Source organism: Limulus polyphemus, unplaced genomic scaffold, assembly GCF_000517525.1.
Source record: "Limulus polyphemus unplaced genomic scaffold, Limulus_polyphemus-2.1.2 Scaffold2003, whole genome shotgun sequence".
Classification (NCBI taxonomy): domain Eukaryota; kingdom Metazoa; phylum Arthropoda; class Merostomata; order Xiphosura; family Limulidae; genus Limulus; species Limulus polyphemus.
Window position 1 is genome coordinate 147587 of NW_013667613.1, and position 24355 is coordinate 171941.

The 24355-nt window shown below is 34.7% G+C and overlaps 1 protein-coding gene across 1 annotated transcript in view; it reads left to right on the forward strand.

Moving 5' to 3' along the window:
* The window catches only part of LOC106465625, a 74417-nt gene that overhangs the window by 13794 nt on the left and 36268 nt on the right, over positions 1-24355 (forward strand). The window contains exons 3-4 of the mRNA XM_013925860.1: positions 2659-2666; positions 5111-5191. Coding sequence (XP_013781314.1) covers positions 2659-2666; positions 5111-5191 — 89 coding nt within the window. The remainder of the gene's footprint in view (positions 1-2658; positions 2667-5110; positions 5192-24355) is intronic.

Here is a 24355-nt window from a genome sequence, read left to right on the forward strand (position 1 = left end):
ACAAAAATATATATAAATATAATACATACTAATACACTTGTTTTAAGAGTAATTTTTCCTCATATACTAACTCCACTGCGTCGGTATCTTTCTCAAATCATGCATACTTTGCGTGTACTGCACTTATCAACCAATCAGCGCACGCGCAACCAACTTAAGCTAACCAAGATCTTGCTGCTGTAGTTTTTAAATGTCCGTCCGTTTAATGAATGGTATTTTGGTTCGTTTCCGTGCTACAATGCTAAAACAGGCAAAAGCCAATGTTCTGATGAAGAAAATTATATCCTCATGAAACGGGGGCAGTTTGGCAAGAAACTGCTAAAAAAAAAAGGCTTGCAGAAACATTGAGTATGAGAGTTTAGAATAATTTGTTATTGCAAATTATTTGTTATTATTAGAATAATTTGTTTTGTATAGACATTTTACACCATCTGGCAAATATTTAAAGAATTTTTTCTCTAAAATATAGATTCTCAATATAATGGTGTTGGTAGAATATGTGAAGCGCCGTTATTTAGTTTAATGTTTACAGAACTGCACGTGGTTATCTTTTCTGCGGTTAGTAGCGTCGATATAGTTTAAGCACGAGCTCTGTTAAAATATGTGAGGAATAAATCTACAACTAGAGAAAAAAGGTAGTTTTCCATTAACTTTAATAATAAAAGTCAAACACTTGCGCGCGCACAAACACACACACACACATATATATTATTTGTTTCATATATTCGCGCAAAGCTATACATGGACTATCTGAATTAGCCTTTCCTAAATTTGAACTGATGGGCTAAAGAGAAGGAAGCTAGTCATCTCTATCACAAACACTGAGTTACCTCTAATAGAACAGGGGCATTTGACCGTCACTCTTATAAGGCATCTACACATCTAAAGTGCGGAACGCCATTTTGCCGGAAAGGGATGCGAACCATGGACCCTCAGCTTCACAGTTTGGTTTGCTAACAACTTTGTAACGTTTGTCCCGTATAAATACGTACATATTAGGTTAAATACAGAATATCCGCTTTTGTAACAGAACGTGATTTTTTCTCGATAAGCTTCGTGAAATATCTCCAGCTGTGATATGCCTCTGGTCCTAAGATGAACTTTACATTAACCTACCGACCTACCCTAAGCGAAGTCTGACGTCACCTAGGCTTACCATGTTATTGGTCTGGGCGAGAACAAGGAAGCGTTCCAAAAGAAGGAAAAAAAAATTCTACAGCTGAATTTTACTGCAATAGTCATAGATGATAAAGATATTTCTAGAAGTTTAGAAACATGTAAATTATTCCCTTTCCAACAATCTAAGTGGAAGAGCGCAGAATGTCACACGTGACGAATAAAGGAGTTATTTCATAAAGATTATACGATCATAAAGTATTATGAAAATAAAATGAGTTAGAGACACGTTGCAATAAAAATTAGAAGTACAATCTTGTTCAATTCATTTCAGTTTCGAAATGGACGTGGATTACGAGAAGTAAAAAAAAAACCAAAAAAACAATGATTATCAATACACCAGGTAAGCTATTCAACAAAGACCATAATGTCACTGGAATAGCTTGCCGAGTAATCATACAGATATATATATATATATATGACTAACATTCGGATTCATACACTAATATTAGTATTTACGTATTTTTGGATTAATATACTAATATTAGTGTATGAATCCGAATGTTAGTCATATATTGGACATTACTAGTATTTTTACGTTTACATTTCAGTTGAAAATTGCTGAATGATAAAGAGATTAATTAGCAGTTAGCACTTTTTTTGTAATAAAATAAGGAAAAACAATGATATTATTGTTAATTTACGAAACCTTGAAATATTTGTTGCTTTCTAATGGATTACAGAAAAGCTGATTTGGACTAGAAAATAAGTAACTAATATATATTCTCTAAACATTTACAAAACCCACTGATAACTTTAAAGAAAGATTGAATTTTACTCTCCAACCGCTGACAGTAAGGTATAAAAATATTATACAGTGTATTTTTTCTTGAAATGTATCTTCCGATGAGACAGCGGTAAGTCTACGGACTTAGGGCTCTAAAATCTGGGGCTCGATTCCCAGTGGTGGACACAGCATATAGCTCAGTGTGGCTTTGCCTTAAAGGGTCTCTGATGAATTTCGCACAAAGCTACACGAGGGATATCTGTGCTGGTCATCCCTAATTTAGTAGTGAAAGACTTTTGGGCTATTTTTTTACCAACGAATAGCGGTATTGACCATCACATTATAACGTCCCCATGGCTGAAAGGGCGGGCATGTTTAGTGGGATGGGGATTGCGAGTCAAGCACCCTAACCACTAGCCGGTCACATAAACAAATCTTAAAATATGTGAAAATTCGAGATTGTCACCGATCTAGACGGTCCATTTAGTATAGGTCAGTTTTCAGATATCATGTTATGATTAAAAACAAACTCTTTACGCTACGTTCAAAAACATTTCATGATATCATAATTCATGACTAATGATCAACATTCGTACGTTTTGAGGTTGATTTATGACTCACGTCTTGCAAACAACAAAAACGTCCAAAAAAACGTAAAATGTGTATTGTAACTGAGACCCTTGTCACAACTCTGAACTATTACGTTCAGGCTTAAAACGATGCTAACTAAACACTATAGTACTCTACCATAACAGCAATCGTTGTTCTTGGAAGCGATATAAGAGCTAGTTTAATTTTGATCCTGAATCCAGAAAGATAGTTTTATAAATATCTGATTAAAATCACAATAAGTAAACTTCGTCTATGATTAATCTAGCTAGCTCAATCTTGATCCTGAATCCAGAAAGATAGTTTTATAAATATCTGATAAAAATCACAATAAGTAAACTTCGTCTATGATTAATCTAGCTAGCTCAATCTTGATCCTGGATCCAGAAAGATAGTTTTATAAGTATTTGATAAAAATCACAATAAGTAAACTTCGTCTAAGATTAAACTAGCTAGCTCAATCTTGATCCTGGATCCAGAAAGATAGTTTTATAAATATTTGATAAAAATCACAATAAGTAAACTTCGTCTAAGATTAAACTAGCTAGCTCAATCTTGATCCTGGATCCAGAAAGATTAAACTAGCTTTTATTTCGTCTCCAAACGATTTTATCCTAATTATTTATATAATTAGGATAATATATAATATTTGTTACTTGTAGAATAACACGTTTTGCGTACACGAGTATCTATATCTACCTGTTATAAAGTTAATTATTGGATATTAACAGCTTATATAATATTAATTCTAATTTCAAGAATTGCAGTTCACTTGACTCACAGTTAAGGTAAATTATAATAACAACTTAAATATTCACAGTATAAGTCAGAGTTAAGAGTAATGTAAAGTCTTAGCAGTTACAATGTATTTATGTAATCATCTATTGTTTATTAATTTAATAGAGGATGCTAAAGAATAGCGGTAATGTAATCATCTATTGTTTATTAATTTAATATAGGATGCTAAAAAATGCGTTCGGTTAAGTAGATACTACAGAAATAAAATTTAAATATACTCCCCCTTCCCCATGGCTCAGCGACAAGTCTGAAGGTTTATAACGCTAAATATGAGGTTTCGATACCCGTGGTGGACTCAACACAGATAGCCCATTGTCTAACTTTGTACTTAACAATAAACCAGAACCATCTTAATAAAACACTTGTGAGGGACTTACTTATTTTTTTTTCTTTTTCAAAGATACATAAGATTGACATCTTGGGTCCAAAATTGAACTGGCTTTTCTATTAGACTGTATCACCCATCAAATATTGCAATGGGGGTTGAAGAGTGTGATTATGTGTCTGTTACGCAATGCCCGTTGTTTTTGTTATTATTAAACACAATTCTACATGCATAGTGGATAATCTGTGCCGTGACTACCGTGAGGATAGAGTCCCGAATTTTAGCCCTCACACTTATTGCTGAGACACGTGGAGGCAGACTTCATGATCATTATGTATCATTAATAGCTGATCAAGAAACTTGAATACAAAGAGTCAAAAAGTTTTCTTGAATGGTTGTATGGATGAAAAAAAGCAATTTGTGAAAACTGAGGACTCGTGTAATTTCCTGTGTAAAGGGAAATAATAATTTCAAATTACTTAACAATTCAAGCACCACAAATCCTTCTAACAATAATTATCTATCATTCAATTAGCATGTTCCTTCTTTTTTCTTTAGTCAAGATGTCAGGGAACTGCATTACAATGATTTCACGTCCAGCTGTTTCCTGCCATATATAAAACAGGACAGTAAGAAAATTGTATTCAAAATTGACATGCCTTTTTTAACCTTCGCATGTTGATTTTCGCTAGGGATAACTAGCACGGGACTTAAAATATAAAGAGACGTTACTGGCATTAGTGGGTGCACGATTCTGTTGTTTTTTCTATTAGACACGTATATTTTAAAATGATTATGCCTAACATTAGATGGCGCTACAATTTAAAGTTGGAGTTTTCAGTTGTACTTGTTTCTAAATTTCTATTCATAATATGAATATTTGGATGTTTACTAATTGAATGTTAGGCTATTTCTTTAATAGTAATGTTTCTATTTGTGAATACAGAACAGTTTGATGAAGTAGAGTCCAAATAAATATTTTATATGAAATATATTTGTTCCCTTGTGCGACCCCCCCCCCGATGAATTAGCCGTAAGTTCTAGAACTTACGTCGCTGCAATTAGTCGTTTGATTAGTCCATTTTATAGCTTTGCGCTAAAATTAAATCGAATTATAACAAATAATATTGTTTAAATCATCAGAAGAACAATCATAATACACACTTTGGAATCTTATTTGTGTTACTGTCTCGTATATTTATCCTCTGTACGTGAAAATAATGTCTTCCTGTGTATGCGACTTGACTGCTTTAGTTTTACTTATATCAGGTCATGGTGACTAGCTTCAGTCACCAGGATGCCTTTTTTCATCATACTTTAATAATTACATATTAGCTTACACTCTACCCGATTGACTAACCACACCTTTATAACCAAGCTATGTCAAGTCAACGTGCTGTCCAAGGTTGAAACAGAATTTTCAAGCCGCTCCCCCACCCTAACAACCAAGTGAACTCTAACGCCCGCGCCCCCAGCCGTCAAAGCCAGTACTAATACGAACTCTAGAACCAGGTACCTGCTGACACTACAGTTCTCTAGCCGGAACATCCTTTGTCGTAATGCTATTTTAACTGAAAAGGTTTCATGACATTTAGTGGATAGTCCCTTAGATATCTAGCCAGACAAGCTTAGGCCGGTTGAACCGCCGGCGCGGTGTGACTCAAAGAGGCGCGAGTCTTTATTATTCAGAACTCCCCGCCGGCGGATTAGGCCTAGCATCTATTAGTGGGGCACTGTATTTTATTGTTAAGCGGCTTGGTAAACTTAACAACCAGGAAGAGAAGACGCCATGTTAATATTTTGTGTTAAGAATAAGCATGTCACGCAGCCATAGTGAACGGGTAAGATTTTTGGTACCTGTTTTATTGCAGGACGCTTCGATAACAGAATGGTACCAAACAATGATCGGTCACTATGGTCTTTTTCTTACCCATCAAAGTCGCGGGATAATCAACCATTTTCGTAATGCCCGTAGATGTATTATCCTCCACGGAATTCTAACGAATGGCGAGTGCGTTCAAATATCACCAGAATCAACTCTCAACTTTTGTTTGTCATTTGAAAAGAATAGAATAATAGCATTATATTATTAAGAACTTCTGATCAAAAATTAACCTGTCTATATAGATCATAACCAACAAATAATCTATCTATATAGACCAAAACCAACAAGTAACCTGTTTATATAGATAAGAAACAAACAAATTATCTATCTATATAGATCAGAACCAACAAGTAACCTGTCTGTATAGGTAAGAACCAAACAAATAATCTAGCTATATAGATCAGAACCAACAAGTAACCTGTTTATATAGATAAGAAACAAACAAATTATATACAGACAGGTTACTTGTTGGTTCTGATCTATATAGATAGAGGTAAGAACCAAACAAATAATCTATCTATATAGATCAGAATCAACAAGTAATTTGTTTATATAGATCAGAACCAACAAGTAACCTGTCTATATAGATCAGAACCAACAAGTAACCTGTCTATATAGACCAAAATCAGAATATTAACATAGTGACGAGCACCACGTGTGCAGGTTGGGTGCTAAATATCGGAGCTGGTAAAATATTCACATATGTACGAGCACTGCGGGTGCAGGTTGGGTGCTAAATATCGGAGCTGGTAAAATATTCACATATTTACGAGCACTACGTGTGCAGGTTAGGTGCTAAATATCGGAAATGATAAATATTAACATAGTGACGAGCACCACATTTAAGGTCGGAAAAGCATCTTTAAACACCTAATGAATTCAAATATATTAACATAAATGTTTAAAGAAAAATATTTTCGAAGTAAATGCATTAATTCTAAAGCATATATCTTACAAAGTAAAGTATTTTCCTCCGAGAAAGTTAATATTGTCGTGTGTAATATATAAAGTTTGGCCTATGAAACGAAAGTAAAATAAACAACTAAAGTTCTATTGTACACGAAGTCCAACTTCAATAATACTTAAATAAGTTATAATAAGCAAACAATGCGACCACACTTCATATGTGTGTGTGTAAATTCTAAAATGACATTTCAGCGTTTCCATAAAAAGGAACGTGTCCTATTACTGTGATAATAACTTCCTGAAACGTTTATAATGTAGCGTGAATTTCGAATCAATCTGATCTATTCAATGATGACGTAAGCCCTTTGTCACGGTAAAATTGCAGAAACTCTTTGCGGCGAAAACTGAATCAGCGGTTATATGAGCGTTTATTTCTGATAACACGGATAGTTGAACAATGGTATGGCGATGAAGAATAAGTAGCTTCGTAATTTTCATTTAATGTAAAGAAATTTGCTTTAGGGACGGAAGTCGTCGAAGCGTTAAATTGTAGAGACAGGTAGACGGTCTCTTTGTTGGTAGACCAGTGTCTTTTCTGAGATCCATAGTTTGTGAGGAAAGATCTTAGACTGTCTTAGATTATGGAATGATTGATATATTATTAGTCTAGACTAGATTTGAAAGTTTGGGCTAGTTTCCCGCTTTTTATCACTTTTATTATCAGTGTCACAATAATCCTAGCCAGGACCGCCTTAAGGTATAGTGCCTCCCTAGGCAGATATTTTTTGCCGCCCCCGCCTCCACGTGATCGCTCCAGAAGTGAAGCCTTTGTATTATCACTTATCAGTCACATGATTGTTCAGCGCTCTTGATTGGTATCTCGATCTGGTGGGGCGGTTTGCAACGCCCCCACATTACAAAGTTAAATAAATACACAGTTCATCAAATTTCTGTTGCCGCTTTCGTTCGATATTTCTTAATTTTGCCGCCCTATGCAGCTGCCTACTCTGCCTATGCGTAAATGTGGCTCGGCACAAAGCCTATTATTTTCACGACTTTTTATATTTAATATTGGTACTATATAATTTACTTTATTTGTTATAATTCAATAAACATCGGAGTAAGAAACTTGAGCGTTATAAAAATTTTAATTTGTTTAGGACGAAGGAGTAAGTGTAGCAGACCTATTAACATTAGCGTTGCTTCGTGCCTAGCAGTCTAGAAGCAGGAAGATCGTTAATATGTAATAATTATTGCTATACTTCCACTGCCCGTATTACGTGTATATGTAGGCTGTATAGTTATTACAGCTAATGTGTACTTAACTATGGCTTTGGTGATGTGAGGCTCACATTCAACTCTATTGCATAGTTATTAGATGTAATGTGTACTTAACTATGGCTTTGGTGATGTGAGGCTCACATTCAACTCTATTGCATAGTTATTAGATGCAATGTGTACTTAACTAAGACTTTGGTGATGTGAGGCTGACATTCAACTCTATCTCCATCAGCCTAGTGGCTAGAGTGTCGTGTTGCGGATCGGAAGAGCCAAGATTCGAAGCGCGATGCCACTGAACACGCTCTACAATTTCAATTGTGGCTGTATTATAAATGGAGGGGGGGCAGTCACTCCACTTATTTGATTTCACAACTCGGACAAAGTCCTTTTGGCGGCAGGTGTTTCTGACCGTTTCCATTTCCAAAATAAAGGGCGATCCTTTTGGCGGCGGGTGCTTCTGGCCGTTTCCATTTCCTCTAGTCAACAGGTCAAAATTAAGGACGACTATACTTAGCTTTAGGGGTTTCTGGCAGTTTCACTCATGTGCACTTATGTTGGTTTTCAAATAAAAACACTAACACACACACACACTTAAATGAGTTCAGATGCTGAAGCCATCAGCTTAAGAACAACAGTGAACTACATTTTCAACGTTTTTCACCTTAAATTTTTGTCTAGTGTATTCAATACGAAACACCAAGCTCGTAGAGATGTATTCTATCTAGTTCAAAGATGGGCTTGCTGATGCATATGCTGAAAATAAATGAAGTTAGGTGTTGTTTTGTTTAACGAAATACTTCATAAAGAAATTCAGTGACATGTCATGCTGTTCTTATTTTTGTTTGCTCTGGTTTTGATGTATTTCTTGTGTTTGGGAATATTATAACGACATATTTAGATACATCGCAATTTTTTGTAAACTTTCAGTCACAATATTCACAGTCTATTAATAGGTAAAGATAATCTTCCAAATCTAATATAGTCACATTCACAGCCTATTAGTAGGTAGAGATAATATTCCAAATCTTAAATAGTCACATTCACAGCCTATTAGTAGGTAGATATAATATTCCAAATCTAATACAGTCACATTCATAGCCTATTAATAGATAGAGATAATCTTCAAAACCTTAAATAGTCACATTCATAGCCTATTAGTAGAAAGAGATAATCTTCAGAATTTGAAATAGTCACATTGACTGTCTATCAGTAAGTAGCAATTATCTTCAAAATCATAAATATACACATTGGCAATCTATAACTATAACTTTATGGAAATTATCACAACCACAATAAACGCATTTATAACGACCATGTCTTATAAACATTGATAAATAATCCAAATAGTTAAAAAATGTTTAATTTAAAAGTTTAATGTATTTTGTTTGCAAATTAAGAGAGCAGTTCGCCACATAAATCCGAAAAACCACTACTAGACAAAAGCACAAAAAACTTTCCAAAGTAAACGGGAACGATTTAGTCCTCAAATATAACAACACAAGTAAAATAAAAAGTCTACAAAGCTTAATGGTGAAATGTAAACAATAACAAAAACAATCTAAACATACACAAACAAACAAAAAATAAATACTCCAGAAACATCCAAAGAGTATTAAGCCAATGCTCAAAAGAACAACTACAAACAAACTATAAACACACAAAAGATAGTTAATTTATCAAGCTTAAGAAACGCACGAGAGAATATCCTCATCAAACGTTTGAACTTTGCTTTTTTCCCATCAGAGCACCAAACCTTGTATTGAAAACAACTACTGCACTCCGTCCGCCGCGGGTTAACAAACTCCGGATTTTAGCGTCGTAAGTCACTGGTTATTGAGATATATTCATGTTTCTTTAATTCTGTCAATGCAGAGACTTTATGTTTCTTTAATTCTGTCAATGCAAAGACTTCATATTTGTTACTTTAGAAAATTCTAAAATAATTTGAAAAGTTATTCAGTTGGCTTTGAAGGGAAACAAGTTAGTTCATGTTGAAATAACTCCTTATGTAAAATCTCGTTTTCAGTCTATAGTTAGGTCTGAGTTTGTTATTCGCATTGTTTTTAGGAAGTTTGATGTTCGTGTTTTTGTTTTTATCTTTTATTATTTTTACAACCCATTGTGTAGCTTTTCCCTAAGAAAACAACAACATATTTAATAACGAAAGCAGATAAAGGTAAGACAATTGTAACCATAGATGGAGTAAAATACAACACACATAGCATATGAAACAAACGATAAAGAAAAAAGTAACAACAAACTTCTGAAACAACTTGAATAATCCTCCCCTCAAATATCACAAACAAAACAAAATCTCCCAAATAACTTATTATACCATTCAAATAGACGGATTCTAGAACACCAAACAATTATGGCAGTTAAAAAATAGACAAAACCCTGATTATCATAAGACCTATTATCTCTACCTACGCGTCATTCAACTATAAACTACATAAGTGTCTTTTGGTTGTTGCAAGATTTGATAAACAAAACAGACATAATAGTAAGAGGTTCCTATGAAGTCATAAAAAATCAGCACGAAGAACCAATTATGTAACTTTGATGTAATTTTAATGTTTCCACAAATACCGACCAACCTATGAAGCCATTAACACAGCGATAGAAGGACTAAATGAAAACCATAAAACATATCTTAATTCAACAGAGTTGAGTGCTTAGGACAATTTTACATCTGAAAAATGGATTTAGGATATGCCCCCCCCCCCAACTGGCTCAGCCATGGGTAAGTCCGAACGCTTATAATGCTAAAAATCGGGTTTCGATATTCGTGGTGGGCACAGCACAGATAGCCCACTGTGTAGCTTTGTGCTTAACTACAAACAGACAAAAGCAATACAAAAAACCTTATCTTCCCGTGCACTTGATGATGAAACACGTGGTTTTAATGAAAAAATGAAGAAAACTACTTCATTTTAAACACATGAACTCTACAAGTGAAGAGGAAAAATAAGGAATAATAAATTTCATAAATTTAAATATTACATCATGACACATTTAACATAAAAATACACATAAATAACACAAATAACGGAACATACATGAACTGGAAACTAGTAAGTACACCACATCAATAAAATCAATTAAATAATACACATAAATAACACAAACAACGGAACATACATCAACCGGCATCTAGTACACTACATCAATAAAAACAGTTAAATAATAAACATAAATATAAAGAACACGCACAATGGAACACACATCTGTTGGTAATCAGTACATCACATCAATAAAAAACAGGTAAATGATACGCATAAAGAACACGCACAATGGAACACACATCTGTTGGTAATTAGTATACCACATCAATACAAAACAGGGAAATAAGTTACATAAAGAACACGCGCAATGGAACACACATCTGTTGGTAATCAGTACATTACATCAATATAATACAGGTAAATGATACACATAAAGAACACGCACAATGGAGCACAGTGTAGATATTTAAACAAAATTTACACAAAAACCTGGACAAAAAGTAAGGATTCACAAAACAAACCTTACAATAGTGAAGATACAAATTTATTTTTCTATGAAATCAAATGTAAAATTGTAAATATATATAGAAGACATCTAAAAACAGGGTTTATCGAACACTTACAAGAAACGTAACCATAAAATTTATAATTAAAACATGAAGGTACTAGGTAAAAGAATAAGACGTACACAAGAGAAAAATTAAGGAAGCATTATTAAGAAAAATACACAAAACCTAATAGAAATATATATATACAAATAATGTCCCCTTTATCTTCATTGAACGTCCTCTATCACATGTCACTTCTATTTAAACAATTTAAAAACTAACGAATGTTCTGTTCTCTGTCTCATTTTTTACCAACTGATGGAACGTAACATTATGGTATAGGATTTTTGTAGAAAAACAAAGAAGAAAATCGCAGATTTGTCATTCTGGTCCTGCACTAGGAATACTAATAACAGTGTATGTGTTGAGCTGAGAACAGTGTATGTGTTGAGCTGAGCCTGCACTAGGAATACTACCAGAATAACAGTGTATGTGTTGAGCTGAGCCTGCACTAGGAATACTACCAGAATAACAGTGTATGTGTTGAGCTGAGCCTGCACTAGGAATACTACCAGAAGAGTGTATACTCTTTCTCTAATATTCGTGTTTATTAGATATATCAGGAAATTCTATTTACCAGCAATCAGGATCGTTACTCAAGATACTCAATCAAATGTGCTTATACTCAGCTTTGCAGTTTAGTAAAATGTTTGTAACGTTGTTAAATTCAAGAAGCTATTAAATCTACATTTTGATGTAGACTTTCAATTATATAATATGAGAAACTATTACAAAAAGGCCTACATATAGAATTTTTTTCTTCTTCGTCAATGAATACTAGTGGAAAATAAGTTAATGAGTTCTGATAATTGCGTTTTAACTTTCAATTGCACTTTGTAACAGGTAACACATCTTACATTTGTTGCTTCAATTTTGTTGTTGAATGCTCTCACTTCCAGGTAACAGTCTAATTAAACTATGGAATTATGTTTGTTGGTTCTTCAATCGAGCAATGCTACTTCTAGGTAACGTACGCATTTATAACTTACGAAAATATGTTACAAAAAACAAGTGCAAAATAGGCTTATTTAAGTAAGAAATTTCTAATTTTTCGGTGTTTTTAGTGTCACTGATAGCGTTTATACGAGGACTTAATTGTAAATGATAGCGTTTATAGGATGTCTTCAGTATCACTGATAGCGTTCATATTCGGTCTTCTGTGTCACTGATATCGCTTATACAGTGTCTTCTGATGGCGTTTATACGGTGTTTTTACTATCACTGACAGAATTTATACGCCTTTTGCCGTGTTACTGATAGCGTTTACACTGTGTCTTTAGTGACACTGATGGTGTTTATATGGTATCTTCAGTGTCACTGATAGCGCTCATACAGTTTCATCAGTGTCACTGATAACGTTTATAATGTGTCTTCAGTGTCACTGATAGCATTTATAATGTGTCTTTAGTGCCACTGATAGCGTTTATATGATGCCTTCTGTGTCACCGATAGCGTTTATACAGTGTCTTTAGTGCCACTGATAGCGTTTATACGGTATCTTCAGTGTCATTAATAGCGTAAATACGGCGTTTTCAATGTCATTGACAGTGTATATACAGTGTCTTCAGTGTCACCGATAGCGCTTATACAGTTTCTTCAGTGTTATTTAGTGCCACTGATAGCATTTATATGGTATCTTCATTATCACTGACAGCGTTAATACGGCGTTTTCAATGTCACTGATAGTGTATATACAGTGTATTCACTGGTAGCGCTTATACAGTCTTCAGTGTTACTGATAGCGTTTATACGGTGAATTCAGTGTCACTGATAACATTTATACAGTGTCTTCAGTGTTACTGATGAGTTCTATAAAATACAAGAATTACTACGTTCTTATCAGGATTTTCCAAAGGCACAATCCTGACCCCGTTGCCTCGCTGACACAAATTCCTTCGGCATGTTGGAAGACTCAAAACCAAGACTGACTTCCGTAAACAAGGATAACAGTTAGCCCAACAGGAGAGCCTCTTGGGTTTGTAGGTTATTTAATTTACAAGTGCAAAAGGAGGAGCAGCTAAAACATTTGATTCCTCTTTTCCATTCTGACATTAGATATCTATATAATATCGTTTCCGGAAACATAGAAGGGTTGGTTTCAACTTGGAGTTGTGGGTCAGTCAGAGCCGAAGTTTTTAGGCTGTTGCGTTGTACGGAATTTATGTTGTTGTGTTAATAGAGGAGTTTGAAAAAAAAGTTGGAGTAGAAGATTCGTGTCACTTATACTTGCTTATACTCGATTCAAAATACAGTGTTCACTCTGTCATGTATCAAAGTAATGTAAACAAAATACAGTGTTCACTCTGTCAAGTATCAAAGTAATGTAGACAGAATACAGTGTTCACTCTGTCAAGTATCAAAGTAATGTAGACAGAATACAGTGTTCACTCTGTCAAGTATCAAAGTAATGTAGACAGAATACAGTGTTCACTCTGTCAAGTATTAAAGTAATGTAGACAGAATACAGTGTTCACTCTGTCAAGTATCAAAGTAATGTGGACAGAATACAGTGTTCACTCTGTCAAGTAACAAAGTAATGTGGACAGAATACAGTGTTCACTCTGTCAAGTATCAAAGTAATGTAGACAGAATACAGTGTTCACTCTGTCAAGTATCAAAGTAATGTAGAAAGGTGTATTTTTATGTGAAAATGTAATTACTTTTATAGTAAGTAAAGGATATGAAATTTTTTACCTATCGTCATAGATAGTCACTAAAGTGGCGTGTTAATTTTATTTAGCAATCTTGACCCCAGAAGTTGACTGTTGGGTTGGGGGTGGCTGAGTGGTTAGCGTTGCCGGAATGTGATTCAGAGAGCTCATGGTTCGAGTCTTGCACAAAAATAAAAAAAATGCTTCGTACTTCAGAAGCATGGATGAAAGCTAAGACCTCACTATTTGGTTAGACAAGTGTAGTTGATGGTGAATAACGTTGATTAGATGATTTAATTAACGAATGTATACTTAGTTTTAACAGGAGACTGCTGAGAACTTAGTAATTTTGTTTTAGGAGCATACAGGAGTTGTAATTAACGATTTGATGCTTATTTTAAACTAGAGACTGTTGCAAACTTAGTAATTTTGTTTTGGGGAGTATACATCATTTTAAACTAACGAATATATATTTACTTTTAACAGAAGATTGCGAATTCAGTAATTAAAGGTGTTTCGTAAACTCCTTACTACAGCACTTTCGTCAGCTATTCTATCATACATATATTTAATGGTCACTATCAGCGTCTAGTGTTGTTGTTAAGCGTAAAGCTACAAATTGGGCTATCTGTGATGTGCCCACCACGGTTATAAAAACCTGGAAACCCGGTTTTTAGCTTTATAGGCCTTCAGAGTAACTGTTGAACTACTGGGAGGGGGGCTGTTGATTGTTAAGCACAAACCTACACAATGGGTTACCTCTGTGCTGTGCCCACCACGGCTATCGAAACCCGGTTTTTATCATTATAAGCGTTCAGACTTATTGCTGAGCCACAGGGGAATAATGATAGATATAAAGCTATCATTCCATTAATAGAAATTAATAGCGAGCTTTGGAATGTTAGTCGAAAACTGATCTTAGGAGTTGCAATGTAATCCTGAAGCATTTTCTGTGACTATTTCTCCTACACCTTCCCTGAAGTGTTTTTTTTATGCTACCGTTTATTTGATTATAGAATTTTTCCTGATTATGGTAAATAATGATACGTTTTGTTTTTTAAGTATTTGAGTTAAAAACACTTAAGGTCATGACACAAGCCCGTGAGATATTTTTTCATCTTCATATGAAAAATACAGTTTTGTTTCGGTGATAAGCACGAACATCATACAAGTCTGAGTGATGTTAAATTGAACGTTTCTTCTCTTACAGTCCACATAGTGACTTAATTACAAATTTTGAATTAGCCCTAGGTAAAACAAGATTTCTGTACACTAAAAATGCGTCAGATGGGCTGGACTTACGACAGCCAGAAGTCTATTTAAAACGTTATTCACGTGCTCTAAACTAAAAGGCTAATAGTATATCACGTACACCAAATTACTAAAGTTTTTCAAAAAAATAGAGGATTCTCAAACAACATAAAGTCACAGTAATATTCACAAGTCACAACACACTAATCTCGGCCAGTGCACATTAAACCATTTGGAGACCCAGTGGAAAGCAAAAACGCCATATACAACATGTGAGTATGGACTCCAGTGTTGCAGGGGACAGAAAAGATGAATAGGAATTATATTTATGGAACAGTATATAAATACATAAAAACACTATTGTTTCATACAAAGGGGTTTGATTGTTGACTGTTGAATTTCGCGCCAAGCCACTCGAGGGCTATCTGCGCTAGCCGTCCCTTATTAAAAAAAGAGATAGACTATAGGCAAGGCAGCTAGTCAACATCACCCACCGTCAACTCTTGTGCCTGTATTACGCTCCCACGTTTGAAAGGAAGGACGTGTTTTGTGGTGGGATTCGAACCTGCAACCCACAGATTACGAGTCGAACCCCATAAACACCATGTTATGCCAGGCCTATGCAAATGAGAAGTCCCCCATTGAGTCTGTAGTACGTTTATGGAATTTGAACTCTAAAATTCGGAGTTCGATTTTCCTTGGTGGACAGAACGCTGTAGCTTTGCGCAAACAAACAAATGGGAAGCAGGATGAGTTTATGAAAAATAAAAATAAATGTAAAAAAGTTTAAGACTGTAATATTGATCTATCTATATTAGTCCATGATATCATGGAAGATCATATAATAAGTTGGAATGATATTAAAACAACAACACACAATAAAAAGAAAGAGGCATTTTACGCCTAACTAACTGATAAAACACACTCAATCGGCAAAATCTGAGAATGTCCAAATCGTTAATCGAATCAAGTACTTTGTTTTTTACTTGCGAAATACGTTCAGGTCCTTACATTAAGAGTTTCTGTTGCTCACGTCGACTAATATCAGACAGGTGGCTCCCTCTCGTATACTTTAAAAATTCTTAGACTGATTAATTTAATTATATTTGAAATAAAAAATAAATACTATGGTTTTGAGAGTTAATGTTTTTATATTAGTACATTTTTAGCGAGACTAAGTTTAGTTATTTCATTTTACTAAATAATTTCATGTTAAAAAATACATTGAGGTAACATTTTCACATTATATTTTTAGATACCCCTTGTTTAGTACCGGTTTGGTTTAGTTTATTTTCTTGTTTTGTTATTCACCCAAAGCTACAAAGGCTAACTGCTCTAGCCATCCCTAATCTTGAACTGATAGACTATAAGGAAGTCAACTAATCAAAAGCACCCACTGTCAACTGTCGTATTAGTCTAATTGAATAGTGAGATTTGATTATCAATCTATAATACATTCATTGTGTCAAAATGTGGAGCAAAGGGATTCGAACTATGCATCGTTGGATTCATAGTCTGGTATGCTACTGACAAGGCCACGCTCAGCCCATTTTTAGTACAACTAATGTAAATTTAGAGAAATAAAGATACTAATTCAAAGATAGAGAGAATCTATCATTTATAATTATCTACAGTATCAGCCTTACGAGTAGAGAAGTATTTATATATATAAATAATTTAATTTCTGCTAAGTGTGCATATTAGTACAGAAAATAACATCAGCTTTAAGGGTTCACTGTATTAATAAAAAGAAACCCGTGAAAAATATTGTACAGCATATAGCAAAGTAAAATTACAGCAGATCTCCAAGGTCATTGTAGACTTTTGCGAATATTATCTATTATAAAATAATGATTTCCCATCTAATCAGATTTGATCCTAACTTGTTTGAGTGATGTTATAAATATTTGTAGCTGAAACTTATTTGGCATTTCAAAGAATCTGCAACATGAAATTAGTACTGGAACTAAAATATACACCACGAATGTGATCACAAGACAACAGTCTTATTGTCAATGTAATACACTGCTATTGTAAAAAAGATATTAATACAGCAGTAAACATCAAACGCTAAGCAGATCACATTCTGACCCTCCTCTTCACAGCATCTTCGAGACGATAGAAACTGGATTCGGTAACTTGTTAAGTAGAATGTATGGGACATCCTGTTTGTCTAATTAGTGCTCAAGGGATTCTTTTTTTCTTTTTCTTTTCGATATCGTTCTATGTGATTGGGATTTCAAGAATCTAGCTAGTACTGTTTTTCTTTGATCTTTAAGAATGTAATTCTTCTTTGTAAAATACTTATTTATAAGGCATTTCGGCAGCGAAATTAATTAAATGGGTTCCGTTCTTTACTATAAACACGTTTATTGGAAACATGTATTGTTTTCTGCCTATTGTGTGTGTGTGTAAATGATATATCAAAATTTGTCTTTGTTTGCTACCCAAGTTAACTTTGATAATTAGCCTTCGTATATGATTTTGAGACTAAAGTCACAGGACAAAATCTTAGATGTAGTAATTTTCTTTTGATAATTCAAACCGGAAAGTCAACTGCGCGTTAATTGTTTTATTTATTTTGTAGACTACATACCTGTGTTCAGCAGAATAAGCTGCCATAAATAATTTTTAATCTAAACCAATTTTCTGTTGTTGTTTTTAATAATATTCCTCCAACACTCCGGTAAGGTTGAGGGGTTTATAACGCTAAAATTCGAGGCTCGATTTCCCAGGTGGATACAGCGCAGACAGGCCATTCTATAACTATGCGTTTAAAAAACAAACCTTCAACACATTCTCGCAGTATGCAGGTTGTTTAATTTTAAACCCTTATTGAAGTTGCTGTTTATATTAAAATTCTAATTAGAGTTGCCAAGAGAGATCTGAGATAAATTTAAAACTATCGAGTGTGTTTATATCAACGTTTTAATTATAGTTGCCACGAGATAGCTGAGACAGATCTAAAACTATAGAGCGTATTTATATCAACGTTTTAATTATAGTTGCCATGGGATAGCTGAGACAGATCCAAAACTATAGAGTGTATTTATATCAACGTTTTAATTATAGTTGCCACGGGATAGCTGAGACAGATCTAAAACTATAGAGCGTATTTATATCAACGTTTTAATTATAGTTGCCACGGGATAGCTGAGACAGATCTAAAACTATGGAGCGTGTTTATATGAAAGTTTTACTTAGAGTTGCCAAGGGATAGCTGAGACAGATCTAAAACTATAGAGCGTATTTATATGAACGTTTTAATTATGTTGCCACGGGATAGCTGAGACAGATCTAAAACTATAGAGCGTATTTATATCAACGTTTTAATTAGAGTTGCCAAGGGATATAGATGAGCTAGGTTTAAAACTATGGAGCGTGTTTATATGAAAGTTTTACTTAGAGTTGCCAAGGGATAGCTGAGCTAGATTTAAAACTGTACAGCGTGTTTAAATTAAAGATGTAGTTAGAGCTGCCAAGGGATAGCTGAGTTAGATCTAAAACTGTACAGCGTGTTTAAATTAAAGATGTAGTTAGAGCTGCCAAGGGAGAGCTGAGCTAGATCTATGAACACATAACATGTTTATATCAGAGTTTTATTTGTTACTTTGAAGAACTGGCGGAAATGGGTCTGAAATTGGTAGGTTTGTTCGAGGTGTTTAATATCAGTTATGAGAAAATTGTTCAAAACTGTTTGAAGCTGTATCGATTAAGTTCATTAAGACAATACGAAAAGCCCTAGACTACTTTATATTCTTATCATTTTAATATTGATGTTTATGCTTTGATTATTTTTTTACTAGCAAAACATTTGCAGTCAAATTATTATCTTTATTACAACAGTATTTCTTTAAATGCAGGACTTCTAGAATAATACAAAAGAATTCTAATCCCAGGACACCGAAATCTATAAGTTCACTTGTCTTAGGCCTAGTACGGAGTATATTCGATAAAGAGATAAATTAACACTGTAACTTGTGTACGTTTTTTGCTTTAGTTAAGTTAGGTATAAACTTTATCGTTTTTAAAAATATCAATAAATAAACTTATAATGTTATTCTACGACATAATGTTAGTCTTCTTTAAAAACTTCGATAAACTTTTAAAATTTATGTTGTTGTAGAAAATGTCTACTAAAGTATATTTACATTCGCCTTTTGTTTGTCAGGACAGACAAAAGTTGATTATTATTATAATATCTATGTTACTTTTTCACCATTTTAAATATTGCTGTCAGGACTTACAGCTCTAAAATCCGGGATTCGATTCCTCACGGTGAACACAGTCCAATGTGGCTTTTCTCTAAAACAAACAAACGCTGTCATGAAACGTTTTACACAAAGTTTGAATCTAAAGACTTTCACGTTTTTAATCCAATGATATCCGAAGAGTTTAAAAGCATCTTGAACTATGGATATAAACACCTGTGAAGCTAAAAACTGTGAAATAAATATTCGACTGGAGAAAATACTAACAGTAATTCAGTGACACCGCTCTTTATCGAAATGTTCATGAACTATAAACGCTTCTGTTTCATGCAGAAAACGTATGTGAAGCCTAAATTTCTTGAAATAACGTATTTTTGTTATTTAACTACATAATAATCAAACAGTTTTATTTACTTATAAAATGCTACCATTTTCTTCATATCTCTATTATTTTTTCAATCACTTAAACTTTTCTAAATATCAAAACATTTCTGAATTTCTAATTTCAACAGTTTTCCTATCCAGCAGTTGTTTTTCAGCGATCAGTATATAAATATATACAACTGAATCAGGCTTAGCATGGCCTGATGGTTAGGGTGCCGACTCGCAATCTGAGGGTCACGGTTTGAATCCCCGTCACCGAATATACTCGCCCTTTCAGCCGTGGGGGCGTTATAATGTGACGGCCAATGCCACTATTCGTTGGTAAAAGAGTAGCCCAAGAATTAGTGGTCGGTGTTGTTGACTAGCTGCCTTCCCTGTGGTCTATCACTACTAAATTACGGATGGTTAGCGCAGATAGTCCTCGTGTAGCTTTGCGCGAAATTCCAAACAAACCAACCAAACTAATCAATGAATCATTTACAAACGTAAACTAGTGTTCATATCTAGCCAATAAAAAGTTGCATAAGATTCTGGCGTAGACCTTTCTTTTGAATCTTTGCAAATACAGCACGCATTTGCATTTCATTTCCAAGAAAACTAATTCATTTGAAGTACAATGTGCTGTATAGTATATATGTTATCTTTTTCTTACAATCATAAATACTATCTTGTTTCCTTGTGAGAAACTATTGGCTTGGTTTGATTTGTTGCAAATTTCGTGCAAAGCTACACGAAGGCTATCTGCACTAGTCGTCCCTAATTTAGCAGTGATAGGCTAGAAGGAAGGCAGCTAGTCAACACCACCAACGCCAACTGGTGAGCTACTCTTTTACCAACGAATAGGGGGATTGACCGTCACAAGTATAACGCCCCCATGGCTGAAATGGCGAGCATGTTCGGTGACAGAGATTTGAACCCGCGACTCTATTGACCACTCGATGCGTGGCATTCTTTACTGTCATCTTAAAGCTCCAATGTTACCACATTATTGATGTGTTATAAAATAACCAAACCTACCTTTATTCTCACAGAATTGCCATTCGTCTGGCAAGAAATGAAAATGTTTAACTTATTGTATGTTAAAAAACAGTTTGGTGACCTCATCCTTTTACATAATACATTTTTGCGAGGTATTTGAGAACTAAAATGACTTTCAAAATCGAAACGCACCTTATTTTGGTTTTGAAAATTTTGAACTTAAAGCAAGAAGGTTTTGATATTCTATTTAATGTTAGGCGATCAAGTAAACAAGTCGAAGATCAAAACAACTTAGTGAAATTTGTTATATACCTTACGCAAAGTGAGGATTTTTATTTGCAGTTTAATTAGATATACCTATGTCATCTTTCTTTTTAGCCATTAAAGAGGTGGTCAACCTTTCAGTCATAGTTCGTTCGCCATTCATCATCTTTATGGACATAGAACAAGCGTTTGCATTAATAAAAGTTATATAAACAGTTACAAGTTCGAGTCCTAGTTTTCCTTTGCTACATTTTTTTAAAAACGTACTGGCCAACATTTAACATAGTAAAACGGGCACAGTGAGGTAAACGCGAAGTTTTATATAATTTGGTGAAGAGCTGTTGAACAGGTCCAAACCATGAACGTCTAACAAAACTTTTTTTTTTTTCGTTACTTGAACTGCTACTTCCGATATCCAGTCATTCAACCTTTAAAAACAATGGGCTGTACCTCCACTTGGTATTTCTTGTTATGCAGCTTCTGGTAACCCTGACCTTCGTTCCCGGATGTGAACACATTCTATCACCACGGTGATGGCAGTGTGAGAAGCTCTCGCATCACCATGACGATGGAAAGCAAAGAACTGCATATCTAGAAATTTACTTAATATGCACCGACAAAGGCGCCACTGTTAACGTGGTTGATTCGTTGACTTTTTCACATATTTAGAAAACTCAGAGAAAACTTATAGCACCGTGTCTTATATCAAATTAAATACTTGAGAATTCAAAAGAATAAATGTTTTTTTCTTTTTCGATCTATTTCAAAAAACTGTAATAAAATTCAATTTAACACTTATGAAATTCGTAATTACAAAAAATAAATATATATACATATAATTATCTTCGAAACAGAAGTCCCCCGGTGGGACAGCGATAAGTCTACGGACTTACAACGCTAAAATCAAGGGTTCGATTCCCCTCGGTGGACACAAACAACAGATAGCCCAATATGGCTATGTTCTAAAACAAACAAACGAACCAGAAACATTCTTCATTTGAAAGCTACCGCTGATCAAACGTTGCGGCCATTACATAAATTTATTCACTGAACTATCTAATCAGTTAGATGGAGTAATAATACATCGTCCACGAAGACATCAAATTTTTACAAAAACGTTAGCCCCCCAGTGGCACAACGGTATGTCTGCGGACTTATAACGCTAGAATCTAGGTTTCGATATCCGTGGTGGGCAGAGCACAGATAGCCCATTGTGTAGCTTTGTGCTTAATTACAAACAAACAAAAAAGTTTAGAATTATTTTTGCTGGTTGGTGTTCTTTGGAAGTTAAAAAAATGAACACGAGATTTATCCGAGCCTATAATTTTCCGTCGTAAGATTAAAAAATGACCCCAGTGGCACAGCGGTATGTCTGCGGACTTAAACGCTAGAAACCGGATTTCAATACACGTGGTGGGCAGAGTACAGATAGCCCATTGTGTAGCTTTGTGCTTAATTCCAAATAAACAAACAAACAAAATAAACATTTAAAAATTAATACTTGTTTATAATTAAATGTTCCATGTCACTCTATTATACTTCTGCTTAAGCAGACCAGGGCGTGGCTTAGTGCTTAGCGTGCCGGATTAGGAATAAAAGGGTTCGCGGTTTGCGTTCCGTCGCCGTAACAATGCACTCCGCACATTGGGCTGTTAGTGCGTTATACAAGAATAACTATGAAATACTACTATTTGACTAGACAAGAGTAGCCCAAGAGTTGGCAGAAGATATATTTGACTGGTTGCCTTTCCCTCTAGTCTATCATTTGGAAATAAGGAACGAGCATGCGCAAGAATCTCTTATGTAGATTCGCGCAAAACTTCGAAAAGAACAAAAAGAATCATTCAGCAGTTTCCGGTTGATAATTTTCCGACATAAATTGTATTTGAACATCTCGGTTTTGGGTAACCAATAGCTACATTGTTGTTCTTTTATTTTTGGAAAATCTTTGGTTTAAAACAGGGATTCTCGAGCTATGGTACACGTACCACTGATGGTACGTGGAGTTAATGTCGATGGTATACGAAAACAATTAATGTAAAAATTATAAAACCTATAATAAGCTCGATTTGAGCTTCCCGAATACATATAAAATTTTAATTTTGGTTTGAATTTCGCGCAAAGCTAAACGAGGGCTATCTGCGCTAGCCTTCCCTAATTTAGCATTGAAAGAGTAGAGGAAAGACAGCTAGTTATCACCACCCACCGCCAACTCTTGGTTACGTTACTCTTTTACCAACGAATAGTGGGATTGCCGTCACATTATAAAGCCCCACGGCTGGGAGGGCGACAATGTTTGGTGGAACGGGGATTCGAACCCGCGACCCACAGATTACGAGTCGCACACCCTAACCACCTGGGCATGCCAGACCTGAGTACATATATACACTGCTCTCTTCACTTCTAGACTCGTCCTTCGCATGCATATACTTGTCAGTGTGTTCTTCCCTTCAAGGCCCCCCAGTAGCACAGTGGTATGTCTACGGACTTATACCGCTAGAAACCGGGTTTCGATACCCGTGGTGGGCAGAGCACAGATAGCCCTTTGTGTAGCTTTGTGCTTAATAATAAACAACAAAAATCTTCCCTTCAAGACATTTTCAATTATGCTAGAAAAAAACAGCCACATATTCCCACTAATAGGTAAATGTTCAAAATATAAATTTTTGCTACTGAGTTTTTCGATTTGTTTTAATTAAGCCCGGGTTTGTACTTCAAAAAAAGTTTAAACAAAAAGTGGTACACGAGCCTGAAAAGTTGGAGAACCACTGGTTTAAAAGCGCATGATCAGATGGCATATATTAAACAATGATAAATGGTATGATAGTTTCATATTTGTAATAAGAAGCAAAGGAAAAAAAGCGTTTTTCTTTTTTGTTGATGAAAAGTTTTAATGCTAAATCTAAAATTAGTTTTTCAAGCGTTTGTCTACCTCTACTTAAGAAATATTGTTTAGTCAGTCTTGGTAATAAGTGAGGCAGCGTATTGAAACATAGAACTAAATTATCCAATGTTGTGAAACAGTCAGCAGTTCTAAGCTTCGTAGATGTAACTTGGAATGGATATGAATTGCCCATCCTGACTATAAATCACACTGACTGATCGGCATTGAAAATAACGCGTAAATACGGAAATGCAGTCAAGAGTAATCAGAAATAATTATTATTAATAATTACCAGTAAATCAGGTCATTTTAATATTGGTTTTCAATCTCAGTCTTACCAATAAATCAGGTCCTCCTAACATTGGCTTTCCACCTCAGACTTACCAGTAAATCAGATCCTCCTAACATTGGC